Source organism: Budorcas taxicolor, chromosome 20 (assembly GCF_023091745.1).
Source record: "Budorcas taxicolor isolate Tak-1 chromosome 20, Takin1.1, whole genome shotgun sequence".
Lineage (NCBI taxonomy): Eukaryota > Metazoa > Chordata > Mammalia > Artiodactyla > Bovidae > Budorcas > Budorcas taxicolor.
Window position 1 is genome coordinate 40,307,612 of NC_068929.1, and position 27,505 is coordinate 40,335,116.

A 27,505-nucleotide genomic window follows, 5' to 3' on the forward strand; every position below is an offset into this window, starting at 1 on the left:
TTTTCCTTACATTTTTAAAGAAAAATTGTCTGTGGTAGCCATAAACTAAAAAAGAATAAGTTAAATAAGAGTTTTTAAAGCTTTCATTTCTACAAACTCATTGTTTAAATAAAGTTTGGGATTCCCAAAAAGCTTCAAATCAAACAGATAAAAACAGAACGATTTGAGTGTAAGACAGAGAGGCTGATCTGGAGCACTGTCTGCTTTATTTCCTTACCATCATCACTCTAAAAAAAAACATCTTTGGTAGAATCTTTAGAGAGGTGATTTTAAGATGAGGGGAGAGAAACTCTAGTGGAATACATTAAGGGAAAAAAACACTATTCAAGCCACCATTTCAATACAATTGCATATAGCATTATGTTTAAGTTTTATCTGAATGCTGTTTGAACCATCTAACACACACTGGACACTCAATGAACAGCCAATAAACAAAAGGAGAGGCATGAGACTGCAACCCTCAGTAGGACTGAGAGGTATTTCAGTAGACTTCAGCAGAGGGGAGTTTGAAATACACTGCATTAATTTACAGCAGAAATTATGGCAGCAACAATAAGCTGTGAATAAATGTGCGTGGAATCAATTAAATTCACTAAAATATTCTCGGTCATACTTACCTTGGTATTGGCCATATCCACAATATACTGGTCTCCTTTTATACATTCCATTACTTCAAAACCATCTCTGTCAATCACTTTGGCCTGAGAGCTTCCAGATACAACAAGTATCATGTCTCCCGTGTTACTGTACTGTAATGACTTGATCTGATGGCTAAGCAAAAAAAAAAAAATTCTGTTAAGACACAGAATATGTTTATACTTTCACCCCATTAAGCACTGTCAGAAAAAAAAAGTCATTCAACTATACAAGTTGATAATTTATAAAATCAGGAGCATCAACCTCAAAAGAGCCCTCAACACCAGTGGCTATCCTATTAAGCTCTCCTTCCACTCTCCACAGCAATCCATTAAAAACTTGTCTACTCACTTTAAATCTTCAACCCAAACAACTCCCCCTCTCTAGTTCTTGATTCTTCCTGATTTGTCCCAGAAGAAACATATAAGGACTGCCTCAGTGTGCTCTCATTACTGTTATAAATGTATCTGCTTCTGAACTCTTCTCTTTGATTACAATGATGAAAATGAACCTCTTCCTGCCCAAGGCATATCTACCTATATTCTGGATCCCACCCCTTCCAGTCTCCTTGGGAACCTATGACTAACCTCTCTCTCCTCCCCTTCTCAGCTAAGCTGTCTAAAGAAGTTTTCATCTCCTCCCTTATTTCTCTAGCACCCAGGTGGCACTAGTGATAAAGAATCTGGCCTGCCAATCCAGGAGACACAAGAGATGTGAGTTCAACCCCTGGGTCGGGAAGATCCCCTGGAGAAGGGAATAGTAACCCACTCCAGTATTCTTGCCTAGAAAATTCCAAGGCCAGAGGAGCCTGGCCGGCTACAGTCTATGAGTCACTGAGAGTCGGACACAACTGAGCATACACATACACACAGAGAATCCTTTTCACCCTCACCACCCCACTGAAAGTGATCCTGCCACTGTGGCTATAGTGGATGCTGTGGTGACCACCCGCATCAATCCTTTCAGGACTGAAGTACTCATTCCCCAGCTTCCAGTATTTGGCCTGCTGGTGGCTTACAGCTGAAGTCTTAGGAATTTTTCTGAGTTGCAGAGAACTCCCTCTTTCAAGGTTATGTTACTATCCCAAAGCAGCCCACATTTAAGGACTGGTCAATGTACAGTAAAATGGCCCAGCCCTCTGGTTCAACTGGGAATACCTCAAAAGGGTTCTTCCAGCTTCAGATCTCCCTGTGGAAATCAGTTGAGGTTGCTGTTGCAACCACCTGGCAATTCAGTTCCTCCATCTTCCTAATGCTGTTTTCCTCACAGCTTCTCTCATAGGGGCTGATTCCAGAAGCACTCCTCAACAAATCTCCTACATGCAAATCCTGAAGCTTCAAAATATGTCTTGGGAGAATCAAACCAGAGAGGGTTGATATCAAAAGTAGACCTATGGAGCTATTCCAAAATAAGATTTTAGAGTGATGTCGATCATGGACTGGTTAGCAATGAGGCCCCCTTCTCTGGTGGGACCTAGTCCCTGATGGGCTGCAGCAGTGCACCTGCATTGCTAAAACTGTTGGTGAGACGGAAGGCACTGGCTGGTGCAATATTTCAGGCATTTGAGAGCACAGGAAAAGAAGTAATTGAAAGGACTATGGAACTAGGTAGCTATTGCTAGGGGCAGTAAATACAATGAAAAAAGTAAATGAAAGGCTGAGGATGGTCATTGCCAACTAAAGACTATAGTGTGGAAGCTGGAGAGTCTATCCGGCAGCATAGAAAGACAGGGTTATTGCTCTCTCAGGTAAGTGCTGTGCAGTCACTGACCCCACAAAGCAGGTGTTTCTACCTCTATTAGGAAGGAAGACCAAAATCACTGGACATTCACATGTAAATCAACAGCAGCATACATTTACATGCTTAAACCAGAGCTATGTTAATTTTCTAGTCCTCTGTCTTAATACAGTCCCAAGGGACCTGGATGACCTGGACAATACAAAGAAATTCACGCTGGTCCCAGATCTCCATGATAGCATGTTAACTGTATCGGGTGAGCAAAATGTATCAACTACATTGGTTAGACATGCTCTCCAGGAGATGAGAAGTAAAACGTAGAAAAGATCAAGAGACTGAGAAAAGAAGATATGGGGATGATCCATGTAGACAGACAAACAAAAGTAGAAATCAAAAATGAAGCTCTTTGTATCACATGTTAATCCCAGAAAGCATCAAACTTAAAAGAGGCAATGAACCACCATGCAGACAAAGTGAGTTGGCCAGTTCAGTTGACATTAGCTGGCTTTTGTCATCATCCACTACTCTTAATGCAGTAGGCTCATAAATGAACTGGTGGTGGTGGTAGAAGGGATGAAAGTCACACACAGGAAGGACAACAGCTCTCAAGGTTAACCTAACTACTGCTGAAGGGCCAACCTGCTAACAGAGGACTATGGTAAGCCCCCGCCCAAAATCAATACTAGGCTAACTGACATGTAAAATATGAAAAATGACAGTAAGTGTACTGGGAAAAACAGAGGGGAAGGCAGAGTAGGTATCAAGGGGGCAAGAATAAATGTTTTAAATCGAGTGGTCAGGAAGTAAATGACTGAAGTGTCTATCAGATAACTGAGGGAGTAAGTTACATAGATATTATCTGGAAATTACTAGAAAGGATCTGCAGCAAAAGAATATTTGGTATATTCCCAATGTGGCTGTAACAAAGAGAGCAAAAGGAACCAAAGGTCAGAAGGCAGCAAGTAGGCTGGTGCAGAGAGCCATGTAAGCCACCAAAAGGACCTTGGTTTCACTCTCTTTGGAAGAAATGAGAGGAAATCCAGCAGAGCATTTTGAGGTGAGAAATGACACAATCTGACCTACACTATACAGAACCACTCTTTTGTGCTTGGACCATTTCATAGTCTGAGGTTTATGGGGCCCTTCTTAGCATGTTTTTTAAACACATTAAAAAAAATACACCACACACACCATGGAAATCATTTTTAAAGAACTAACTATAAAATTTTTTTTTCAAATTTGTGACATCATATGTGAGCTTCTAGACTAATGTATCAAGTAACTATGCCTAGAGGCAGGTCTAATAGCTACTGTAATTTCAAAGCAGTGATGAGCATGAAAGTGAAAGTGAAATGTTAGTTGCTCAGTCATGTCCAACTCTTTGCAACCCCATGGACTACAGCCTCTATCCATGGAAATCTCTAGGCAAGGATACTGGAGTGGGTAGCTGTTCCCTTCTCCGGGGGATCTTTCCCACCGAAGGATCGAAACTGAGTCTCCCGCACTGCAGGCAGATTCTTTACCATCTGAGCAACCAAGGAAGCATCTGTAACAATGGTAACATGTTACGAAAATATCTGAAATCTTCAGGTGTACCTGTGACTTTGTTGTCTGCTTTCACAATTAAAGGAAGTGCTAAATTTCAGCTAGAGGTTAATGAAAGGAAAGAAATTATTATTTAGGTTCACAGAAATTGGGAGAACTAGATACTGAACTTCTAAGCCAAGCCATAGAATTTTAAATAACTATTATTAATAAATTAAATGACAAGGTAAATTTTTATATTTCTTGTTATTTAGTTGCTAAGTTATGTGACCCCATGGACTCAACATAAACCATGAGGTCTTTTGTGACCCCATGGACTATAGCCCACCAGGTTCCCCTGTCCATGGAATTTCCCAGATAAGAATACTGGAGAGGGTTGCCATTTCTTTCTCCTGGGGATTTTTCCAACCCAGGGATAGAACCTGCATCTTCTGCATTGGCAGGTGGATTCTTTACTACTGAGCCATCAGGGAAACCTAGTAGAAAGAATTCTCAAGGAATTCTGGAGTATACACACACACACACTCACACACACTCACACACACACACACACTCACACATAACAACCATAAAAAAGAATAAAATTTTGCCATTTGCAACAACATGAAGAGACCAAGAGGGTACTATGCTTACTGAAATAAGTCAGACAGAGAAAGACAAATACTGTATGTTATCAACTGTATTTGGAATCTAAAAATAAAACAAATAAATATAATACAACAGACTAAGAGATATAAAGAACAAACTCATGGCTACCAGTGGGAAGAGGGATGAGGAGACAGGCAAGACAGGGGCAGAGGATAAAGAGATACAAACCACTGTCTATAAAATAAATAAGATGTGAGGATATATGTGCTATATATATATTGCACAGCACAGGGAAGAGCACCAAAACTTTACAGTAACTTTAAATGGTATATAATCTATAAAAATATTGAATTACTATCTAATAAAACTGAAACTATTATAAATCAACTATATTTTAATTTTAAAAAACAGGCAGAGAATCAAATTAATAATCAAAGCCCAAAATATAAAATTTCTCTATCAAAGATAAAAATGATCACTTTTTTTAAAAAGCTGTATTCGGCTATAGTGTCCTCTATGAAGGTAATTCTGTTGTCAGAAAATTAATTAAATTCCTTGATTTATCCTAACAGGTCAAACTCAAAATAAAATTGGCTTCAACAGTAAAACAATTTTAACAAAATGTTAGGTCATTTAGTCCAATTTACTTTCTAAGTCTATAATTTTAAGGCTGAGAAATAAATAGGTTATTTCATTAAAAAAAAAACTATTAACTCATGATAACTGTGTCTTCCAAAAATAGAATATACACAAAAAGTTACAATTCCTGTATGTCTAGTTAGGCCTGAGTAAGGTTATTCCTCCTGGTTGGTTACCAAATCCAAATCAGATATTTACCAATGAAACTGCTTTTATCCACAGCCACCACTAACTAGAAACTGCTGCTCAAAATTTATGCTGTTTCTGGTAAAATGATGAAATGCTAGCTGATAGTTTCTGAAATATTTATTCTGCAACAAGTCATTCTTAATGTACAAATTCAGAGTACTGATTCCAATGGCAAAGATAATGCAAACAAAGATCTGAGTGAGCTCTGAGGTTATAATATGCGACAACGTGAGGAACTTCACCACAATCCCCAAGATCAGTGTATCAAGGTAGATGAGAAACTGAAGTACCCAAACCAGATGCTCATGACAAAGGAAGCTACGAAAGCGAAGGTGAGGCCACTCCCAGGTCCCCTCCTTCTTATAAAAGAAAAGTCTCTCTGGCCTCATGACACCCTTTCTGAAATACTGGGAAACAACGAGGTCCTCAGCGAAATTCTGACCAGAGTCCCAGATTCAAATTAAGTCTGTAAGTAGGCATCAATACTAATAAAATATAAGGTCATTTGTTTGACCAAATGTGTCAGTTGTTCATTTATTCCCTCAACTCCAAATTCACCCTTCACTGCTTGCTCTGCAAAAATGGATTTGAGCCCTTTAAATAATTTCCCTGTGCCAGTTGGCATGATGCTAAGTCTTGTCCTTAGAGAGTGCTGGAAAGGCACTGCAGGAGAAAGGGGTTTTCCTCCCTGGAGCTTGTGTGTTCCTCTTGGTGGGTTCCTACACCACACATGGCTTCTCCAGTCTCCAACCTCTGCCAATGGTGCAGCTGCTCCAAGACCAGGCTTGTGAAGCGCACAGCAATCAGTAGACAGTAGCACCCAGGAGATTCCCCAGTACTTCCCTCAGACAGTTTTATATCAGAGTGATCAGGTGAACCGAGTTTCTGGCAAGTACTCCTGTCACAGAAACGTCTTTATCACTTAGTGAGCCACAGCCTTGCCCTCTCAAATAAGGTCTAAATCTCAATCCTGGAAGCCTCTTTCTTAAACATCCTATGTGCTAGGAGTAAGGCTGCTTCTCTTATTTGTTATTCCTATATTCTTCAGAGTTCACTTTACTTCTTAGTAGCCAATCCCTCATTACACCAATCCCATGATACAGTTAGTATTTCTTTATAGTACGCTTTCCCTGTTCAAATTACTGTGATTTCTCTCTCTTAATCAGCCTCTGACTTGCCAAAATCTCAAGTGATTAATCAGGAACTGAGAAAGCTATAGGCCATTTAGTCCAATTTTTTAAATATATGAACAAACAGGTCAGAATTTTGATGATTAGTCAGCCAAGACTGCTAAACCGAAGTCTATAAAGAGAGAAAAGAATGAACCAATTAGATCACAGGGTGTATCTTTCTTAACAGTATTCCCATTTGGAGACAGTTAATTTTCTTCAAGAACCATGAAAGATCAAGCACTTTAAGCAATAACTTTTCTTTTTTCTGGTGAACCATTTTTGTTTCCAAAGGGAAATGAAAATCTGAAGAACGCAGCAAAATTTAAGAAGACAGGGTAGTGGAGACAGGTCAGTGGCTCCATTTCTCTGGCTATCTACTCTGCCAAATTGCTCTATTCACATTTGGAGGGAAATACAAAATCCTACCAATTCCACAGTAATATTCATCTTAGTTTCACAAGAAAGCCTAACATTTTCCCTCTGTCTCATTTTATGTGCTCTCTTTGCCAACACTGAAATGAAATGTTCGGCATCAAGCTCACCATTCCTGGCCCACTTTGCTCTTAATTCTGCTAGCCACAGAGTTAAAAGGACAGGATTAAGAATCATTAGACACAGTACTAAGGAGAATTAAAGGGCTTGTTCAAGGGGCGTAACATCTGCTCCTCAAATTCCTGCCTAAACAACTAAGATTCCGATCAAAGAGAAGAGAGGGAAAGGGAAAGGCAATCTGACAGTAAACTGGAGTCATAAGGAAGTGAATGTTCTCTCAGGGAGTAACTCTGACACCAGAGGAAGGCTTAGTGACATTGCACAATTCCTTCTGTGAAGTTATTCATGGGGCAAGTGGGAATATACGAGTATAAGTGGAGGGGAGTGGGGAGGTGAAGATTGAGGATCCTTTTAAGTAGTTTTTGCTCTGCTAGCAAAACAAGCTGGGACATGCAAGACAGATAAACACAGCTGTTTGGGGCTGTCACTTGGGGCTCAGGAGCCAAGGTGTCCTGATATAGTGAAAAGCGCACCGGAATGTGAGTCAGGAGGCCAGCGATCCAAGTCCTCACTCTATTGCTAACTAGCTGTGTGACGATGAGCAAGCCCTTTGGCTTTGCAAGACTCAGTCTCCCCATTTCTTTCCAAATTAGTAGATGGAACTAAAAGACAGCGCTATGCAGAGAAGCTCCGGAGATACCGTTCATGTACGGGCTTTATACCGTTGAGGAGTCCTGGTTTCCTCCACTGAAAAACCTGGAGAAATAATACTTACAGGATTGAGATGAAGATTAAATATAAGACACATTTATGTGCTGCTAGTACAGTATATGAAATAAGTAGTTGCTATTTTTACTACTTCTTTACTTCCAAGGGCTCTTTAAGATTATTTGAGGGGTATAAAATCTTGATGGCTAACCGTAATGAATACATTTGAATCAAATACATAGAATATTTCAAATTTATTACAAGACAAGTTAGTGCAAGTTTCACATGTGTTTTAATTACTATTAACCAAAGTGTTCAAGAGAAATATCCTTACATCTTTTTTCATTTTTTGCACCCACTCACAAAACTCGAGCGCTATGCCAAATATAACTACTACTATGTTCTTGAAAATGTAAGGCAATAATAGAGAAAATGTAGTTTCAGATTGGCATGCCGTCTTCCTACAGAATTGGATGAAATTGTCTGTTCCTTCCAGGTATGTAAAATATATTATCTAGTGCTTGGAACAGGACAAGAAAGTGAGAAACACGAGACAAGACTATCAAAGGTTTCTGTATGAGAATATCAAAAAACACCGATTTATTCCATGCTGAAATAAATATCCAGCTACTTCAACATTTTAGCTTTTATACTAAAGAGGAGATTTCCAATGCAAAATTAATTAGGACTATATCACCTACTGGCTTAATATACTAAATGTTAGGAAGCCAGTAGTAACTTTACAAAATAATATATCTGTCAAACAAAACTAAGGCCACAGAAAACTTCTATCCAGGAATAAACACTAAAACTAATCAATAACTCTCCCATTAAAATGTATATTCTTACTTATAAATATGATGAAATTACTGTCGTTCAAGTGCATTGTAAGTTTCATGATTTTATATGATTTCACAACCAAGCTCCATGGTAAAAGACAATGAACCTAAATATTTAAACAGTACATTTCGTATCTTCCGAGGATTAGAGAAATACAATCAAGAACAGCCAACCAATGAGGATGATTAGCAAAAACTAAGTCCTTGCTCTAATTATTCCTAACAGCTTTCTTTATGATATGTTAAGAATAATTCAAGTCTTAATTCTAATAGCAGAACAACAGGAGCTCATCATTTAACAAAGAATAAAAGGTGTTGAGGGAGCAACAATGGGAGAGCCCTAGTTTAGGCCTCTCTACAAAAGCAACATTTTGGTGGAATTTAAGCATACAAAGAAGCTAACCATGTTTGTGAATAGGGAGCAGGCAGCAAGCCATAGAGAGAGCATTCTAAGCAGGAAAAAAGTCTTGTGTAAAATCCCTCAGCCATTTTGTTGAAGCAAACTGAAAAAAAGAGAAGTGGGCAGAGGCCAGATCACATAGGATTTTACAAATCATGGCAAAGCATTCATAAATTTCAGTAAAAATGCATCAGGACTGTATTAAGCAGTTTGGCAGGTATAGTGGGGGAAAAGAGACTACTGCAGTGCTCTAAGTGAGATTTAAGCAAGGAAGATGCTTGAGTTGAATCCTGAAGGAGGAATCTGGAAGAAATTGGAGAGGCAGGAAGCACATGGAGTATAGGTAAGGATGAAGAAAGGACCAAGTACAGGGGAAGGAAGGGAGAAAGTGGGGACAATGAACTAACTGCAATAAAACTTCATGCTGTGAAGTCAGACAGAAAGATAATGACAACTATAAAGTCCTTTGAAGTTTAGGAGAAGAATAAAAACATAAGACTAGAAATTAAGGATTTCTGAAAGATCACCCAAGAATGTTAAAATGTCAGTGTAGGGGAGAACCTGAAGACAGAACAAAAGGAATATATAAAGACAGGGTCCTTGGGACTTCCCTGGTGGTCCAGCAGCTAAGACTCCATGCTTCCAATGCAGGGGGCCAGGGTTCAAACCCTAGTCCAGAAACTGGATTCAACAAACCACAAGTAAAAGATCTTGCATGCTGCAAATAAAAATTCTGCATGCCACAACTAAAAAAAAAAAAAAAAAAAGATGCTCTACATCACACAAGGAAGACTGAAGATCCCACATGCTGTAACTAAGACCTAGCACAGCCAAATACATCACTAAATACTAAAAAAAAAAAAAAAAAAGAAAAAAAAAGGAAGGTCCTCCTTAAAAAGAAAAGCTACAGAAGATTTGTACAAATAATAGCTGCCAAGTTATGCATTAGATTTCCCTAGTCCAAACATCAAAAGAAATAACCTCAAAAAACATAACAATAGGTAGAAATATCAGAATTAGAAACTGAAAGACCTGAAAGATAGAAACTATCCAGAAATTTTTACAGAAAAGGACTAGAGTGATTTGAAAAATACCTCCCCAAAAGAGTACAACAGCCTCATGTGGAAAATATCCCACAAATCAAGAATTCATAGGGAAATACATTCTCAAAGTAGAAAGACTGCCCTTATGGAAACAGTTATCACATTAGGCCGCTAGCAGCTAAAAATGACGCTCAAGAGATGACACAGGGCTTGACAAAACGAAAATGGACCAACTAGTCAGAACTCTAACAAAATAGCTTTCTGGAAAACAGAATATGCAACACGTGGAGTGGAAACTTCCTTGAGAGGATTACTCCTAGACCCAAGCCCCTTGAAACTCCCTTGGACCATAGGTTTGCTCCACTAGCTACAAGCTATTCCTTACGGAAGTGAGAAAACTCAAGAAGAATCTATTCACAGCCTCTCTGTCACCAGGCAAGGGGACTAAAATAACAAGGAAGAGATTCTAGACATGAGATCTCAAACTTTCACTATAAAGGGTCAGATTGAAAATATGTTAAGCTCTGCAGGCCATATACAATCTCTGTCACGTATTCTTTCTCGTTGAATTCTGTTTTACAATCTTTTAACAGTGTATAATTTTTAGTTCAAGTGCCAAAAAAAAAAGGCCAAAACCAACTCTTGTGTTTAGTCTCTCAGTCGTGTTTAACTCTTTGCGACTCCATGAAGTGTAGCCCACCAGGCTCCTCCATGGAATTCTCCAGGCAAGAATACTAGAGTAGGTAGCCTTTCCTTTCTCCAGATTTTCCTGACCTGAGGATCCAATCTGGTCTCCTGCATTGCAGGCAAATTCTTTACTGTCTGAGCCACCACGGAAGCCCAACTAAACAAAACCAACTACGTGTGTGTGCTGTGCTGTTGCTTCAGTCATGTCCGACTCTTTTGAGACCCTGTGGACTGAAGCCCACCAGGCTCCTCTGTCCATGGGATTCCCCAGGCAAGAATAGTGGAGTGGGTTGCTATTTCCTTCTCCAAGGGATTGAACCTGTGTTGCTTATGTCTCGTGCACTGGCAGGTGGGTTCTTTACCACTAGCACCACCTGGGAAACCACCTATACTCCAGTATATACAAAAAAAAAAAAAAGCCAGCCAGGAACTAGATTTGGCCCTTTAACCAAATTTGGCAGGCAAATTTGCCTGCCAATACAGGAGACTTAAGAGATATGGGTTCAATTCCTGGGTCAGGAAGATCCCCTAGAGGAGGGCATGGCACCCACTCCAAGATTCTTAACTAGAGAATCCCATGGACAGAGGAATCTGGCAGGCTACAGTCCACAGGGTCACAAAGAGTCAGACATGACTGAAGTGACTTTGCAGGACCACAGTTTGCTAACAGTTGTTGTATAGCATAAAAGACAAAGAACATACCTACATATAAAAATTTTTAAGGAAAATGAGCACATATTCAGACTGTCATTGTTGCATTGTAAAAACAAAATTCAAGAAAGCATATCTGTTGCTATTGTATACAATGCTGAAATAATAAACTTGTCCCTGCTGCTAAGTCACTTCAGTCGTGTCCAACTCTGTGCGACCCCATAGATGGCAGCCCACCAGGCTCCTCTGTCCCTGGGATTCTCCAGGCAAGAATACTGGAGTGCATTGCCATTTCCTTCTCCAATAAACTTGTCCCTGGGCTCCCCTAATGGCTGAATGGGTAAAAAATCTGCCTGCAATACAGGAGACACAGGAGATGGGGGTTCAATGTCAGGAAGATCCTCTGGAGGAGGAAACGGCAACCCACTCCAGCATTCTTGCCTGGAGAATCCCATGGACAGAGGAGCCTAGCAGGCTACCATCCATGGGGTCAAAAAGAGTGAACTGAAAAATGACTGAACAACTAAGCAGGGACAGGATTCCTTGGTCATTTCCATGTGTGGATATATCTGTCAGAGAAGCTCCTTAAATTGGGTTCCTGGGTCAAAGAGTATGTATCTGTGTTTATAATTTGGAAGATAACACCAAATTGCCCTCCATAGGATGGAACTAATTTACATTCCATGCAACAACGCCTGAAAGTGCTTATTTCTCCAGATCTTATCAACACAGTTTACATTTTACATCTTGACAGATATTATCAAATTGTTCTTTAGGAAAACAGCTTAATAATTGATATCCCACCCTTTCTTTCTCCCCAAATTTGTCTTCTTGCTACATAGGATAATAGAGATCTGTTTCATCTTTGCCCATGTTACAGGCGAATTTTCAGTTGTTTTCCTTCAATTCTTAGTGAAGTTGAGTATAATGTTTATTGGTCAGTTGCATTTCTTCTGCTGTTATCTGTTGTTTTCTTTGAAATTTTTAATTTTCAAATAGTTCTCTTTATTGATTTGTAGAAACTCGTGTATTATGTATAGCTAGCACTCCACTGCTTTCAAAATGTATGTCAACTTTTTATGAGCTTATAATTTGTCATTTAATTTTGCCTATGTTAGCTTTTGTTTTCTAAAGTATAACATACCTTTTTAATTATAAAAGCAATTCATGCTGTTTTGCCATATTAGAGAAAGTAGAAATTCTTCACTACTCCTATCTAATTTTATGTCCAATCCCAAGATGGAATCTCTTAAACTTTCCTTTGTAACAGAAAGACAGAAATATATAAGCCATATATTACAAAAATCAGATTTGTTTGAATACTATTTTTCATTTAATAAATATTTGTGGAAATCCTCCTATCTAAAAAAGTTTCAAGAAAATATGGTTTATACTAACAAAGGCAGCAAATAGACAAGGACATACAGGGATATTTAAAAGCAAATTAAAGCAGCTCTTCAAAAGACACTATTCTGAAAATGAAAAGCAAAATACAGACTGAGAGGAAATATTTCTGATAAACATATCTTATAAAGAACTTTATCAACCAATCCAAGAAAAGCAATTGAATTTTAGACATGGAAAAAAGATTTGGACACTTCACCAAAGAAAATAGCACAAATAAGAACATAAAAGGATGCTCAACCAGTCATCAGGAAAATTTAAGTTAAAACCCAACTATACAACACCTACAGGTTTCCCCAGTGACTCAGTGGTAACAAACCTGCCTGCAATACAGGAGACATAGGTTTGATCCCTGGGTGGGGAAGACCCCCTGGAGGAGGGCATGGCAAACCACTCCAGTATTTTTGCCTGGAGAATCCCATGGACAGAGGAGCCTGGAGAGCTACAGTCCATAGGGTCGCAAAGAGTCGGACACAAAAGAAGCAACTGAGCATGCATGCATGCATGCATATAACACTACACATGGAAAAGAATGGCTAAATTTAAAAATATTGATAATACCAAGTGTAGGTAAGCATGAAATGACTAGAATCCTTATACGCTGCTCCTAAGAAAGTAAAAATGATTCAGCACTTTGGAAAAGTTAAGCAATTTCTTATAAAGTTAACACCCAAAATGCATATGGTCCAGCAATTCTCTCTTAGGTATTTATGCAAGAAAATTAAAACATCTATCTACAAAAGATCTATATGGAAATGTTTATAGCAGCCTGATTCATAATACCTAGAAACTAGAAGCAATCCAAATGTCTATCAGCTGGTGAACAGATAATCTGTCTGTTGTATATTCATATAATAGACTACTACAGAACAATAAAATGGGGGAAACACTGTTGGTAGAGGCAACAACAAAATCAGACCAGTGGTTTTCTAAGGGTCAGGAGACAGGAAAGACTGCAAAGTCGCTAGAAGGAACCCTCTGGGATAACGAAAGCATTTTATAACTTGTGCTTAGTCATATTATCACCACTACCACGTGATGGTGGTGATAATATGACCATGCGTTTCCCCAAACTCATAAAACTGTACACTTAAAAATGATGAATTTTGGTGTATATAAATTATACCCCAATAAATATGAGTCTTAAAAAGCTAATGAACTTTAAAAGTTCATTAAAAGCCATAAAAAACTAAATCAAAACAGTAAGAAATTAGTAACGTAGACTGATTTAAAAGATTCTCACAGATTATAGCAAAAAAAAAAAAAAAAGAAGATAAAGAGAACTAGGTCAGAAAAAAGAAAAGGGAAATGGAAAAGAAAGGAAAGATCTGGATAGCCAGTAAGCCTAAAAGAAAATTAGGACAGACAATAGCTTAAATAGCCTAAATGTTTAGAGATACAATCCAATCTTAGGATACTAACAAAATCTTAGTGATGGGAAGTAATACATAAAAGATAACAATGTGTGAGTCTGTGTACTGAAATTCCTTCATGCTAAACAATACTAAGATAATAAGAGCTAATAATTACAGTGCATTACTGAGCACCAAGCACTGGGCCACACATTTTGCATATTCATTAATTATTATCACAACCCAAAGAAATGGAATTATTCATTCTATTTTGCAGGGAAAGAAAGCAAGGGTCAAAGTGATCACACTTGCCTAGTCACACAGAAAATGAATTGGTAAAAGCAGAGTTCAAATGCAGATTTCTATGACACTGAATCTTTGCTCTTATCCGTCATGTACATTGATCCTAGACTAGTTGAAGAAGTGAATTTAATATAAATCAGTTTGCTATAGAAAAGAAAGAGGGAGGGAACATAATTCGACAGAAGTCTGGGAGAGTAACGAAACTTCTTTCTACCTCCACAATAACTGACAGATAGGACACAAGGTCAGCTACTTAAGCAGAGCATCATGCCCAATGGCTAGAGCAACGACTCACCCATTATGATTTCTCGTGATAGTTTTACATTGCTGAATCAAGCATTCACTCAGGAAGACGAAATATTAGTTAATGGTCAATTTTTTTTTCTTTGAACTCTGGAACTATTTAATCAAAAAAAGAAACTAACAGATATATGCCAAGGACTACAAATGCCATTTTAAACAGTAGAAATCACAGTTCAGTGGCACTCACTTTTAATATAAAATGAATGGAAATGGTAAGATGCAATAAAATTCATTAAGCAGTTACCTTGAGATTACATATTATTTAGCTCATAAAGAGCGAAACACACCAACCTGAGACCTGAAGCCCAATGCATCATAACAATGCAGAGCCAGAGATTTCAAAACTGTTGATTCCTTATTTACCCTGAACTGATATGGTTTAAGTTAAAATTTTTCAATTTTGCTGGAAAATTTTTATACTTCCTTTCCTTTTGAAAAAAACGGGGGGTGCACCTTGGTGGAAATGCCTTCTTATTCTATACAAAAAGAAATTTTTGGAGAAAAATATGAAAGCATTCCATTATTTATTTCTTATTTAATGAATAATTCAGTTCAGTTCAGTTCAGTCGCTCAGTCGTGTCCGACTCTTTGCGACCCCATGAATCGCAGCACACCAGGCCTCCCTGTCCATCCCCAACTCCCGGAGTTCACTCAGACTCACATCCATCGAGTCAGTGATGCCATCCAGCCATCTCATCCTCTGTCGTCCCCTTCTCCTCCTGCCCCCAATCCCTCCCAGAATCAGAGTCTTTTCCAATGAGTCAGCTCTTCGCATGAGGTGGCCAAAGTACTGGAGTTTCAGCTTCAGCATCATTCCTTCCAAAGAAATCCCAGGGCTGATCTCCTTCAGAATGGACTGGTTGGATCTACTTGCAGTCCAAGGGACTCTCCAGAGTCTTCTCCAACACCACAGTTCAAAAGCATCAATTCTTCGGCGCTCAGCTTTCTTCACAGTCCAACTCTCACATCCATACATGACCACTGGAAAAACCATAGCCTTGACTAGACGGACCTTTGTTGGAAAAGTAATATCTCTGCTTTTCAATATGCTATCTAGGTTGGTCATAACTTTTCTTCCAAGGAGTAAGCGTCTTTTAATTTCATGGCTGCAGTCACCATCTGCAGTGACTTTGGAGCCCAGAAAAATAAAATCAGCCACTGTTTCCACTGTTTCCCCATCTATTTCCCATGAAGTGATTTAGTTCCTATTATATGCCAGGCACCATTCCAGGTATTAGAATACAAGTAAACAAATATAAAAAACAGGTCATTTCTGCTAATGGTAAGTACTATAAAGAAAACAAATCAGAACAGTGCATAGAGTGAGTGGTGGTAGAGAGGCGGGGAGATGAGCTACTTTTAACAGGATTATTAGGAAAGGTCTTTTTGAAGAGCTACTGACATCTGAGACACAACTCAGAGGTCACTGGTTTTTAGTCAATGAGATAAAATATACAAATTGTGTAACTTGATGATAGAGAGGGTTAACAGAAACCCAGGAAATTAAGCAAAAAAAAAAAAGTTCCTTAAGCTTATATAATATTACAGTGAAAATATCTGAAAATATCAATATATTCAGGTACACAGTATATATATCAAAGAATATTAACTGTGCTTTTCCACACATCTTTCACCTCACAGTAAAGCTTTCTGGTGATGCACACAATCCCACACGGACCTCTACACAGATCATATCAACAACCTCCTTTCTAATTAGTAAACCACAAGAAAGTCCTGTCATTCCCAGGACTATCCTGACATACCAAGAATAACTTTCATGATTTAATTAACCTACTAACTCTTGGCTCAGTAGTAAAGAATCCACCTGCAATGCACGTGATGCAGGTTCAGTCCCTGGGTCAGGAAGATCCCCTGGAGGAGGGTATAGCAACCCATTCCAGTATTCTTGCCTGGAGAACCCCCAAGGACAGAGGAGCCTGGCAGGCATAGTCCATGGGGTCACAAAGACCCGGACACGACTAAGTGACTGAGCACACACACGTGCACTAACTCTACAAATGAAGTTATCTTGTAACGTTTTCTTTCCTATTGATGATACCCAAGATTAGTTGCAAATAAATAAAAGCTTGTTATGCAAGACTGAGTGTGAATATATAATGAGGCTCCTTTTTCTAACAACTCTTATCAAAGCGTAGATTTGCAATGAATTTAAAGGTAAATACTGATCACTCCACACCCACAGGAATGATAAAGACAAATACAAATGCTGGTAACCAATGGTTAGTCCAATGGTTAAGGACTCACTGCCCAGGGCCCTGGGTTTAATCACCAGTCAGGGGTTTCCCTGGTGGGTCAGAAGGAAGAGCGTCTGCCTACAATGGGGGAGACCTGGGTTCGATCCCTGGGCCGGGAAGATCCCCTGGAGAAGGAAATGGCAATCCATTGCAGTACTCTTGCCTGGGAAATCCCATGGACGGAGAAGCTTAGTAGGCTATAGTCCATGGGGTCGCAAAGAGTCTGACATGACTGAGCAACTTCACTTTCAGGGAACTAAGATCCCACAAGCTGCATAGCATGGGGGTGGGGGGGATGGTTGGTGAGAATGTAGAAAGACTGGAACCTTCTATATTGCTTGTGGGAATTTAAAATGGTATAGCCACTTTGGAAAACAGTTTTCAAGTTATTAATATGTTAAATATAGATTTACATTATGACCTAGCAATTCCCAATTTATGTTAAAAGAAATGAAAACATATGCCCATTAAAAGACTTGTTACACAAATGTTCAATAGCAGCATTATTCACAATAGCCAAAAACTACAAACAACCCAAATGTCCACCAAATGGTGAATGGACAAACAAAATATGCTTTCTCTCTCTCTCTCTCTCTATATATATATATATATGTGTGTGTATGTATACATACACATATATATATAAAGAATACTAGTCAACCATAAGAAGGACCAAAGTCCTGATGTATGCTACAACATGGGCGAACCTCAAAAATATTCTGCTAAGGAAAAGAGGCCAGATGCAAAAGATCACATGAAAGATCACATATGGTTCCATTTATCTGAGACATCCAGAAAAAGCACACCTATAAAGCAGACGGGTGGCTGCCTAAGGCTGGACGTGGAAATGGACAGTGACCACAAATGGGAAAGAGGTTTGTTTTTAGAGTAATGATAATTAGATTGTGGTGACGGTTTTATAATCCCATTGTTAGAAACTACTGAACTGCAGGCTTAAAATGAGTGGATTTTATGGTATATAAATTAAACCTCAATAAAGTGAATTTTTTAAAGTAAATACTAAAACAAAAGAACCAAAGAAATTCAAATTAATTTTAAGATGCTGTTTGCTGAAACAATATTATAAAGAATGAAACAACTTCTCTGTTGTTGAGATAAACTGATTATATCCATCTGCCATAGTCCTCTAATCTGCCATCAGATGAACAAGTTAATGAATGCTTGCTACCTGCACAGCACATCACTGTTGTACTGAGTTATAGTGATGACTCAATCTTCCCACCAACTGTCTCTATTATAACTACTTTGAAACTTTGTTCATATAACACTTTATGACAAAACAAGTTTTCACTTTGCTTTTATCATTTATATAAAGGATGTCTCTGCTCCTTTCTCATGAGGCCATGGCAACGGAAAGTGAAAGTAGCATTTGAGCCCAGATGATTTTAAACACAAAGGTAAACAAATGTAGGCATTAGGGTTGTACTAAATGATCATCAACAGGAAAATGAACAAATTTTTTAAATTAATGAAGAGAATTAATGAGCCTCTGAAAATACATCCATAAACCCCAGTTTGAGAAATCTGTAATTATGCAAAGTCTGAGAAATTACTGAAGTATGCATGCAGGGCTGTCTCACGTCACACTGAATGTTCATACAATTGAGTGGTTCCAGTAAGCGTCCATTCACAGAATGCTTTGGGAAGAAAGTCTCTATAATGCATGACCAAAAACAACTGTGTTTTCAGTTATGAGTCTTTGGTGGACTTTCTAAGTGGAAATTTATTTTAACATCTATTAAAATAGCAATTTTAAAACAATAATCACCTGATGAAAAAATAGAATTTATCCACTTGAAAAGGTTGAACATCTGACACAAATGATGAACTCTTGAAAACCATTATGGTACAGTAACAAAACTGCAAAAAGTTTTCTCAAAAGTGAATGTAAATGCATAATCACTTTAATCAATACTATTAATTGAATTATGTTACATCTGACTAAAAAACACTTTATTGACTATTATCCCAGAACTTAAAGCAAGACACCAGGCTTACAAGTTTCCAAATGAATCATTAACCTTGTTAATCATTAGCAGACAAGAAGATCATAGTAGAGGGACATAATTTATTTTCAACAATAAAAAAAACCTCATTCTGTATGTCCCATTGAGTTTCCTTTTTATTTTTCATATCAAATAAAGGCAACCCTTGTTTTACATGGTTCTGATATGCATGAATTTCAGTTGCCATGGTTTAGATAAATAATACCAGATCCCAACAACACAGCTCAAATTTCAGTTACTATAGTATACTAACCGTGAGTAACCTCATAAAGTACAAACTTTGCTACTAGCATGTCAGTCCAAAAATCACTATACAAGTAGAACTGTGCATCTTCATCAATTGCCAATCACAGCACTTGTTTCAAAGTCTGTCACTGATTGGTCACTGCACATATGTTACTTAATTTACGCACAGACAACAAAATACACAGTTGTATTGCATCCTTGTCTCCCAAGGATAAACCCATGTGACATTTCACAAAATGGATAATCAAAAGAGAGTTATGTGACAATGTCAACATTTTAAAATGTACACAAAAGGCATTTCATTTCTTGCTATCTGATCTTGCTGCTGCTGCTGCTGCTGCTGCTAAGTCGCCTCAGTTGTGTCCGACTCTGTGAGGCCCCAGAGACGGCAGCCCACCAGGCTCCCCCGTCCCTGGGATTCTCCAGGCAAGAACACTGGAGTGGGTTGCCATGTCCTTCTCCAATGCATGAAAGTGAAAAGTAAAAGTGAAGTCGCTCAGTCGTATCCGACTCCTAGCAACCCCATGGACTGCAGCCTACCAGGCTCCTCTGTCCATGGGATTTTCCAGGCAAGAGTACGGAGTGGGGTGCCATTGCCTTCTCCGATCTGATCTTGACAAACACTCGATTTACACATATGACCAATGAGGTATAGAGGTAATCATTCCATCATTTATTTGGAATAGTAAGAAAGTTGCCACAACCATCAAGTCCATCAAGGGGAGAATAGCTAATCAGTGTAGTGGTGTTCAAAGTATGTCCCCAGATCAAGGTGGCATGTGGGAACTTGTTAGAGATATAAATTCTTAGCCTCCCCAAACCTAAAGAATTTGAAACTCTCAAGTAAGGCATAGCACTTAATATTTTAACAAGCCCTTCATATGGTTCTGATACTAATTAAAGCTTTAAAACCACTTAACTATGGTAAATTATACATAATATGCTATGTAGCATTTAGAAAGAATATAGCAGTATACATGCAGTGATATAAAAAATCTCCAAGCAATATTGTGAGTGGGGAAAAAAATTATGGAATAACAACCACCTTACACTATTTATGAAAATAAATATAAAAGGTACTTATTTTTTGATATATACATTTGATATTTGTTGATAACTGCATGAAAAAAACCTCAAAGAATTTAACACAATGAAAACAGTAATAAAACCTGGGGAAAAGATTAAAATGAAGATGATAAAGAAAGAACTTAGTTTTATCTGAAATGTTTTAATTTCTGAATGAAAACATAACTTTATGTAGTACTTCATTAATAAAAATGTTTTCAAAAGAAGAGAATAGAGAGTAGTCATCTTTAAGTGGGTTGAAGATAAGAAATTCTTGAAAAAAAAAAGAAATTATTATTTTGCACTATCTAAATGATTCAATTCATGGGGTCGCAAAGAGTCAGACACAACTGATCAACTGAACTGAACTGAACTGAAATGATTCAAAAATTCTCAATATTTTATGGAAAGTTTTACTTCATCTATATTTTTTTGCATAGAGAATACAACAGAAGGGTTTGTGATCTTAAGGATTCTATCAATAATTTTTAAATCTATATAGATACATAATTATTAAGAATCTGTAAGGAAACAAAGAAAGTAAAAAGTGACTAGCAGATTGGATCAGAGAAAATGTGATACTGATTTTCACTAAATGACAAAAGACGACTTTAGAAACTAGAGATCCATAAACCTAATACTGATATGGGGCAAAAGTCCAAAACAAAGTTAAATGACTTCAAAATACCAAAGGATGCCTCATAAAGAAGGTGAACAACAAAAGTGTTTTTTTTAATTTGATTTTTATATTGGCAGATCAAGAAAACATTTAACGTCACTCTTTTCAAGGTGTCCCAGGAGAGTGAGAATGAGGCTAATAATATTACAGCATCAGTCCTTTGGTGAAATTCATCAGAGTTGCCCCAAATCCAGAACACCTTGCCTCAGGCTCACCCCTAAACTGAGAACTTCTGCCTCCCCTCCTGAATGGCTCTGGGGCTCCTCTGGGTGTGAATACATCTTTGACACCCACTTATTCATCATAATGCTGCCTCTTGGATATCAGCCAAATTCTGACATCTTTTATTACAGGTGAGGAGGTGGTCTGAAAACAGCATACTGTGCTTTTATATTTTGAAAACAGATTCCCTCAAGTTTTCTTAGCAGATAAAATAGAAATAATGCAGATGAGTGACAAAAGAAGGACTCAGCTGAATATGGTACGCATAGATTCTCATATGAGTGAACAACTTCATCTAAAAAGCTGTTTAGCAAGGGTTTCTAATGGCACACCAAAGTCTGCTTCTTGCAATATTTATCAAGTTATTAATTAAGACCTTATTGCACATTTATCAAATTTGCAATTAGCAAAACTCAAAGATCTGACCATTACAGAAGAATTCCAAGTGTTTTACGTAATTATCATCCCCTCCAGGAGGTAGAGCATAATTTTTCCACTCTTCCAAATGTGAGCAGCATTTATTGATTTGCTTCCAAAGAATGGCATATGGAAAAGTGAGGAAAAAGTAACACTACAGTGGAGAAATCTTAAAAACATGACAGCATGTACCTCTGAAATGTGTTAAGAAGGGCACTTCACCTCTGTGATATTCAGCCCCAAAACCCATACCCTCAGTCTAACCATGGAAAAACATCATTTAAAAGATAATAACAAATCAAATGATATTCTACAAAATACCTGTCCTGTACACCTCAAAACTGTCCAGGTCATGAAAAACAAGGAAAGACTGAGATACTATTATAAACCAGAGGATACTAGACAGACCTGAAGACTATACGTAATGTAGTATCTTAGAAGGGATATTGGTTTTTAAAAACTGAAATCCAAATAAAGTTTAGAGTTGAGCTAATGGTAATGCACCAACCTTGGCTTAACTGTCATGGGTATAATGTGATGTGGTAATGTAAGATGTTAATAATAAGAGGAACTGGGTTAGGGGTGTACTTGAACTCTAGACTACCTTATAGCTTTTCTGTAAATAAAAAAATATTCTGCAATTAAGTTTACTAAAATTTTGAACTGGAAATATCAAATGGCCTCTACATTTGAGCTCACATACCTATATTTTTCACCTCTTTCAACTGAAAAGGTCAAGAAGTAATGATACCCCAATATCAGTGAACATGTGCAGCAACCAGATTTAGTCTTTGAATACCACTCCCATAACAAAACAGCTGTCTGTGGAAAAATCCTTACTCTGGGACTTGGAAAGGCATGTGCTAGGATAATAAGTAAGCTTTTAAAGACTAATAAGGTCATGTCAAAACACAGCAATCAGGGACTCCCACTGGCCAAATCTTGGACAACTTACACATTAAAAAAAAAAAATGACTCCAACTGACTGAAACACAGGAAAATTTTAAAATCATAAATACCGGTAATTGCAAAAGAAAAAAAAAACACAATCATCATCACCAATAGCAACAACTCATTTAACAACACTAATGTATAAGCTAAAAATGAGTAATAAAAGGGTAATAACTAAGCATTTATCCTGAGTCTTCAGCAGGAATTGTGTTTCAGGGGAATCAATTAATATCAGTTACTGAAGAAAAAGTACTTCTTTCAGAAGAGTGCCAACAAGTAAAAGTAGATGAAATAGCAGAATTAGAAAACCACTATCTTGCAGTACTCAATGAAACAAAATAAATGATTCAGGTATGAATAATCAATGGATGCTAAACTTATTAACCGAAAGGATGAATAGAATCTGGATATTAACGTGGTACCAAGGTATTTTCCCACAAAGTTCTTGCCTATCTCAAGTATGTAATATTAACTTTACAATGGAGGAATCAGATATTCTAACTTACCCCAGGGATCAGTCTTAATTTCTAGTCACTAACAGTGACAACAACCAGATAATACATGCCACCTGATATTAAGACAATATGGATTATAAGCAAGCCTTTGGATCTTCTATAGGAAATACGGGAGATAAAGAAAAAACTTAGATGATATCAAAAGGAAGCAATTAGAAAATCTGGAAGGAAAAATCTTATAGAGGACAACTAGACCTGTCTTTTAACAAAGTTATGGGAAAGAAAACGGTTAAGGAAAGGTCACTGTAGATTAAAAGATAAGTAAGAGAGGTACAAAAAAGATGTGTTGTGTATTACTTGATTGGATCCATGTCTGACAAACCAGCATTAAAACACATTTTGAGAGCAAATGAGGAAATTTAAATACGGAATGTTAATTAGAAATACTGAGGAATTCTAAAGAATTTTGTTAAAAGTAATAATGGAACTACATTTACATAGAAAGCATCTGTCATTTTAAAGGGAACACACTGAAGTATTTCAAAGTGAAAGGTCTGTGTTTTTTTTAATATTATAGCTGATTTTTAATATTAGTTTTTGGTATATAACAGAGCAATTCAATATTTTATGGATTATACTCCATTTAAAATTACTACAAACTAATGGCTATATTTCCTTATGTTATATAATATACCTTTGTTGTCTATTTATCTTATTCACAGTAGTCTGAATCCCTTTAATCTCATACCCCTATGTTACCCCTCTCCCTACTCCTCACTGGTTGAGTCTCCCCATCCATGAGTCTGTCTCTGTTTTGTCATATAAAAACAGTGTCTTCACTTTTAAATAATTCAAAAATTACAAAAAAAAGCTGAAATAAATAAATAAATAAATATTTATAACTGCTAAATCTAGGTAGAATAGATGGCTATTATACTAATCTATGTGTCTCTCCATTTGAAATTATTTACAGTAAAAAGTGAATTATAGATGAATAGGTAAATAAAATATGAAATATACACTGAGTCAATAAAAGGCTTCCCCAGTGGTTCAGCAGTAGAGAGTCTGCCTGCCAATGCCAGAAACTGCAGGGAACAAAGATTTGATCCCTGGGCTGGGAAGATCTCCTGGAAGAGGAAATGGCAACCCGCTCCAGGATTCTCGCCTGGAGAATCTCATGGAGGATTCTTGCCTGGAGAATCCCATGGACAGAGGAGCCTGGCAGGCTACAGTCCATAGGATCACACAGAGTTGGACATGACTGAAGCAACTTACCATATACGCACGAGTCAAAAAAAAAATCATAAAAAGCAGAGACAGTTCACATTACTTAGCAATCAGGAGCAAGTGATGGCAAAGTTAAATAGCTGTCATGATTTAAAGGAGTAATATTCACATAACATTTGCAATTTTCAGTTCAGTTCAGTTCAGTTCAGTTCAGTCGCTCAGTCGTGTCCGACTCTTTGCGACCCCATGAATCGCAGCACACCAGGCCTCCCTGTCCATCACCAACTCCCAGAGTTCACTCAGACTCATGTCCATTGAGTCAGTGATACCATCCAGCCATCTCATCCTCTGTCGTCCCCTTCTCCTCCTGCCCCCAATCCCTCCCAACATCAAAGTATTTTCCAATGAGTCAACTCTTCACATGAGGTGGCCAAAGTAATGGAGTTTCAGCTTTAGCATAATTCCTTCCAAAGAAATCCCAGGGCTGATCTCCTTCAGAATGGACTGGTTGGATCTCCTTGCAGTCCAAGGGACTCTCAAGAGTCTTCTCCAACTCCACAGTTCAAAAGCATAAATTCTTCGGCGTCCAGCCTTCTTCACAGTCCAACTCTCACATCCATACATGACCACTGGAAAAACCATACCCTTTACTAGACGGACCTTAGTCAGCAAAGTAATGTCTCTGCTTTTCAATATGCTATCTAGGTTGGTCATAACTTTTCTTCCAAGGAGTAAGCGTCTTTTAATTTCATGGCTGCAATCACCATCTGCAGTGATTTTGGAGCCCCCCAAAATAAAATCTGACACTGATTCCACTGTTTCCCCATCTATTTCTCATGGAGTGATGGGACCAGATGCCATGATCTTCGTTTTCTGAATGTTGAGCTTTAAGTCAGCTTTTTCACTCTCCTCTTTCACTTTCATCAAGAGGCTTTTTAGTTCCTCTTCACTTTCTGCCATAAGGGTGGTGTCATCTGCATATCTGAGGTTATTGATATTTCTCCCGGCAATCTTGATTCCAGCTTGTGTTTCTTCCAGTCCAGTGTTTCTCATGATGTACTCTGCATACAAGTTACATAAGCAGGGTGACAATATACAGCCTTGACGTACTCTTTTTCCTATTTGGAACCAGTGTGCTGTTCCATGTCCAGTTCTAACTGTTGCTTCCTGACCTGCATACAGATTTCTCAAGAGGCAGGTTAGGTGGTCTGGTATTCCCATCTCTTTCAGAATTTTCCACAGTTTATTGTGATCCATACAGTCAAAGGCTTTGGCATAGTCAATAAAAGCAGAAATGGATTTTTTTCTGGAACTCTCTTGCTTTTTCCATGATCCAGCGGATGTCAGCAATTTGATCTCTGGTTCCTCTGCCTTTTCTAAAATTTTTCTAAAAGCTTGAATTTTAGAGTTTTATATTAATTTTATATGTTGTCAAGAATTCTATTTCTTCCCATCTAAACCTTGATAGCTCAAAATTACATACAGGATGCAACAATTTAATTCCAGAAGAGAAAATAGGCTTATTCTTGGCTTCTTTCTGCATTTTCAATTGTAACAGTGTAGCAAATGACACATTTTAATAAATAATAGAGCACTGGCTTGAAATTCATGAGACATGTATTCTCTTCAGAGCTGATTATTAACAAAACACTGAATAGGGACTTCCCTGGTGGTCCAGTGGCTAAGACTCCACGCTCTCAATGCAGGCGACCTGGGTTCCATCCCTGGGGAACCCAGGGAACTGATCCCACATGCTGCAACTAAGACCTGGTACATACAAATTAAAAAAAAAAAAAGGCACTGGATAGTCCTGAACAAGTCACCTAATAGCTGGAAAGATAGAAGGAAAGCATAATCCCTTTATGTACTGAGAGACTATTATGTGGGAAAAAGGGATATAAACAACATATTTTATGTACATTTTCAAAAGGTCATCATACTAACTCAAGATGAATATCACTATTTTAAATCATCAGAGCTATTTTAAATACAGCCATCACTGGAGATACTGGAGGGCTTTGTTTGTTTTTGTTTTTGTTGTCTTTTGCTTTCCAATTGATTATTTATTTGACATGATCTATTAAGCGAATTTTCAAATCTTTACCTCAGAGAGGCTGCAGAAAAATCCTGGCATCTCGTTTAGATGCTTTAACCAACACTTTCATTACAAAAGGTTCACAGAAGCAAACGCTCAACAGTCCAGAGACAGGAACTTTCTCCATACAGTTAATGGAACCCAGAATTTACAAGTGGACATTAAGCAAAAAGACATTAACCCTACAAGTTCCAGTTGAAGACAAAACTAGATTTATACCCCATTGACGTAAGAGTGAAACTGGGTCTGAATAACTTCAGCTAATCCACATATCTTGAATATTTTTAAATCTCATCATTGAAAGCTCATTTACAATATACATCATGCAAGTTAACAAGTTTCACCAATAAAATCCGTTTCTGATATCCAATAAGCTAAAAGATCAAAGATGGTCAAAAACAGAAACAAGAGGGTGGCTTACAGTAGCAACACGTAAAGCCCTTTATGATACAGTGCCAGCTGACCGTACCTGCACAGTGCAGCATCCCCTAGCACTTGCCTATTGGCTTAACATATGCTATACACATATATATAATATTACACAGTAGCTGCTGAAGTGTTTTAAACTAGACAAAGTAACAATTTCCAAATAAACGTATTAAAAAAAAAAACACACAACAAAAGACAGAAAATGTTTTTAGAACAGATTCATGTAACTAAAGGGAACTTACTACAATAAAAGGTACACTTTCCTTTCATCTGAATAAGGAAGGTAGAATACAGTCATGTAAACGTACAGTATTCTGATAAAAATCTCATAAATGGAATTCAAATGACCAGAGACTCTGTCTTCAAAAATGAAGATATTAAGTTGCATAATACATACCATTCACAGGGCTGAAGGGATCTAAATGCCTTAAAAGAAGCATCCATTCCAGCAAAATCCCAAAATTTAACATCATAGTCATATCCTCCAGTCACCAAACGGGCACCTGAGGGATCCAGACCCAAAGCAGAAACCTGTTATTAAAAAAAAAAAAAAAAAAAAATTAAACGGTGAGAAACTATTTATAGTCTATTATAACCCCCATTTCCTTTCTCTAACCCTTCTGCTGCTGCTAAGTCACTTCAGTCGTGTCTGACTCTGTGCAACCCCATAGATGGCAGCCCACCAGGCTCCCCTGTCCATGGGATTCTCTAGGCAAGAATACTGGAGTGGGTTGCCATTTCCTTCTCCT

General features: G+C 37.8%; 1 protein-coding gene across 1 annotated transcript in view; it reads right to left on the reverse strand.

Moving 5' to 3' along the window:
• WDR70 (WD repeat domain 70) overlaps positions 1–27,505 on the reverse strand; it is a 271,973-nt gene that overhangs the window by 193,044 nt on the left and 51,424 nt on the right. The window contains exons 7-8 of the mRNA XM_052659024.1: positions 27,154–27,287; positions 618–771 (exon numbers count right to left, since the gene is read on the reverse strand). Coding sequence (XP_052514984.1) covers positions 618–771; positions 27,154–27,287 — 288 coding nt within the window. The remainder of the gene's footprint in view (positions 1–617; positions 772–27,153; positions 27,288–27,505) is intronic.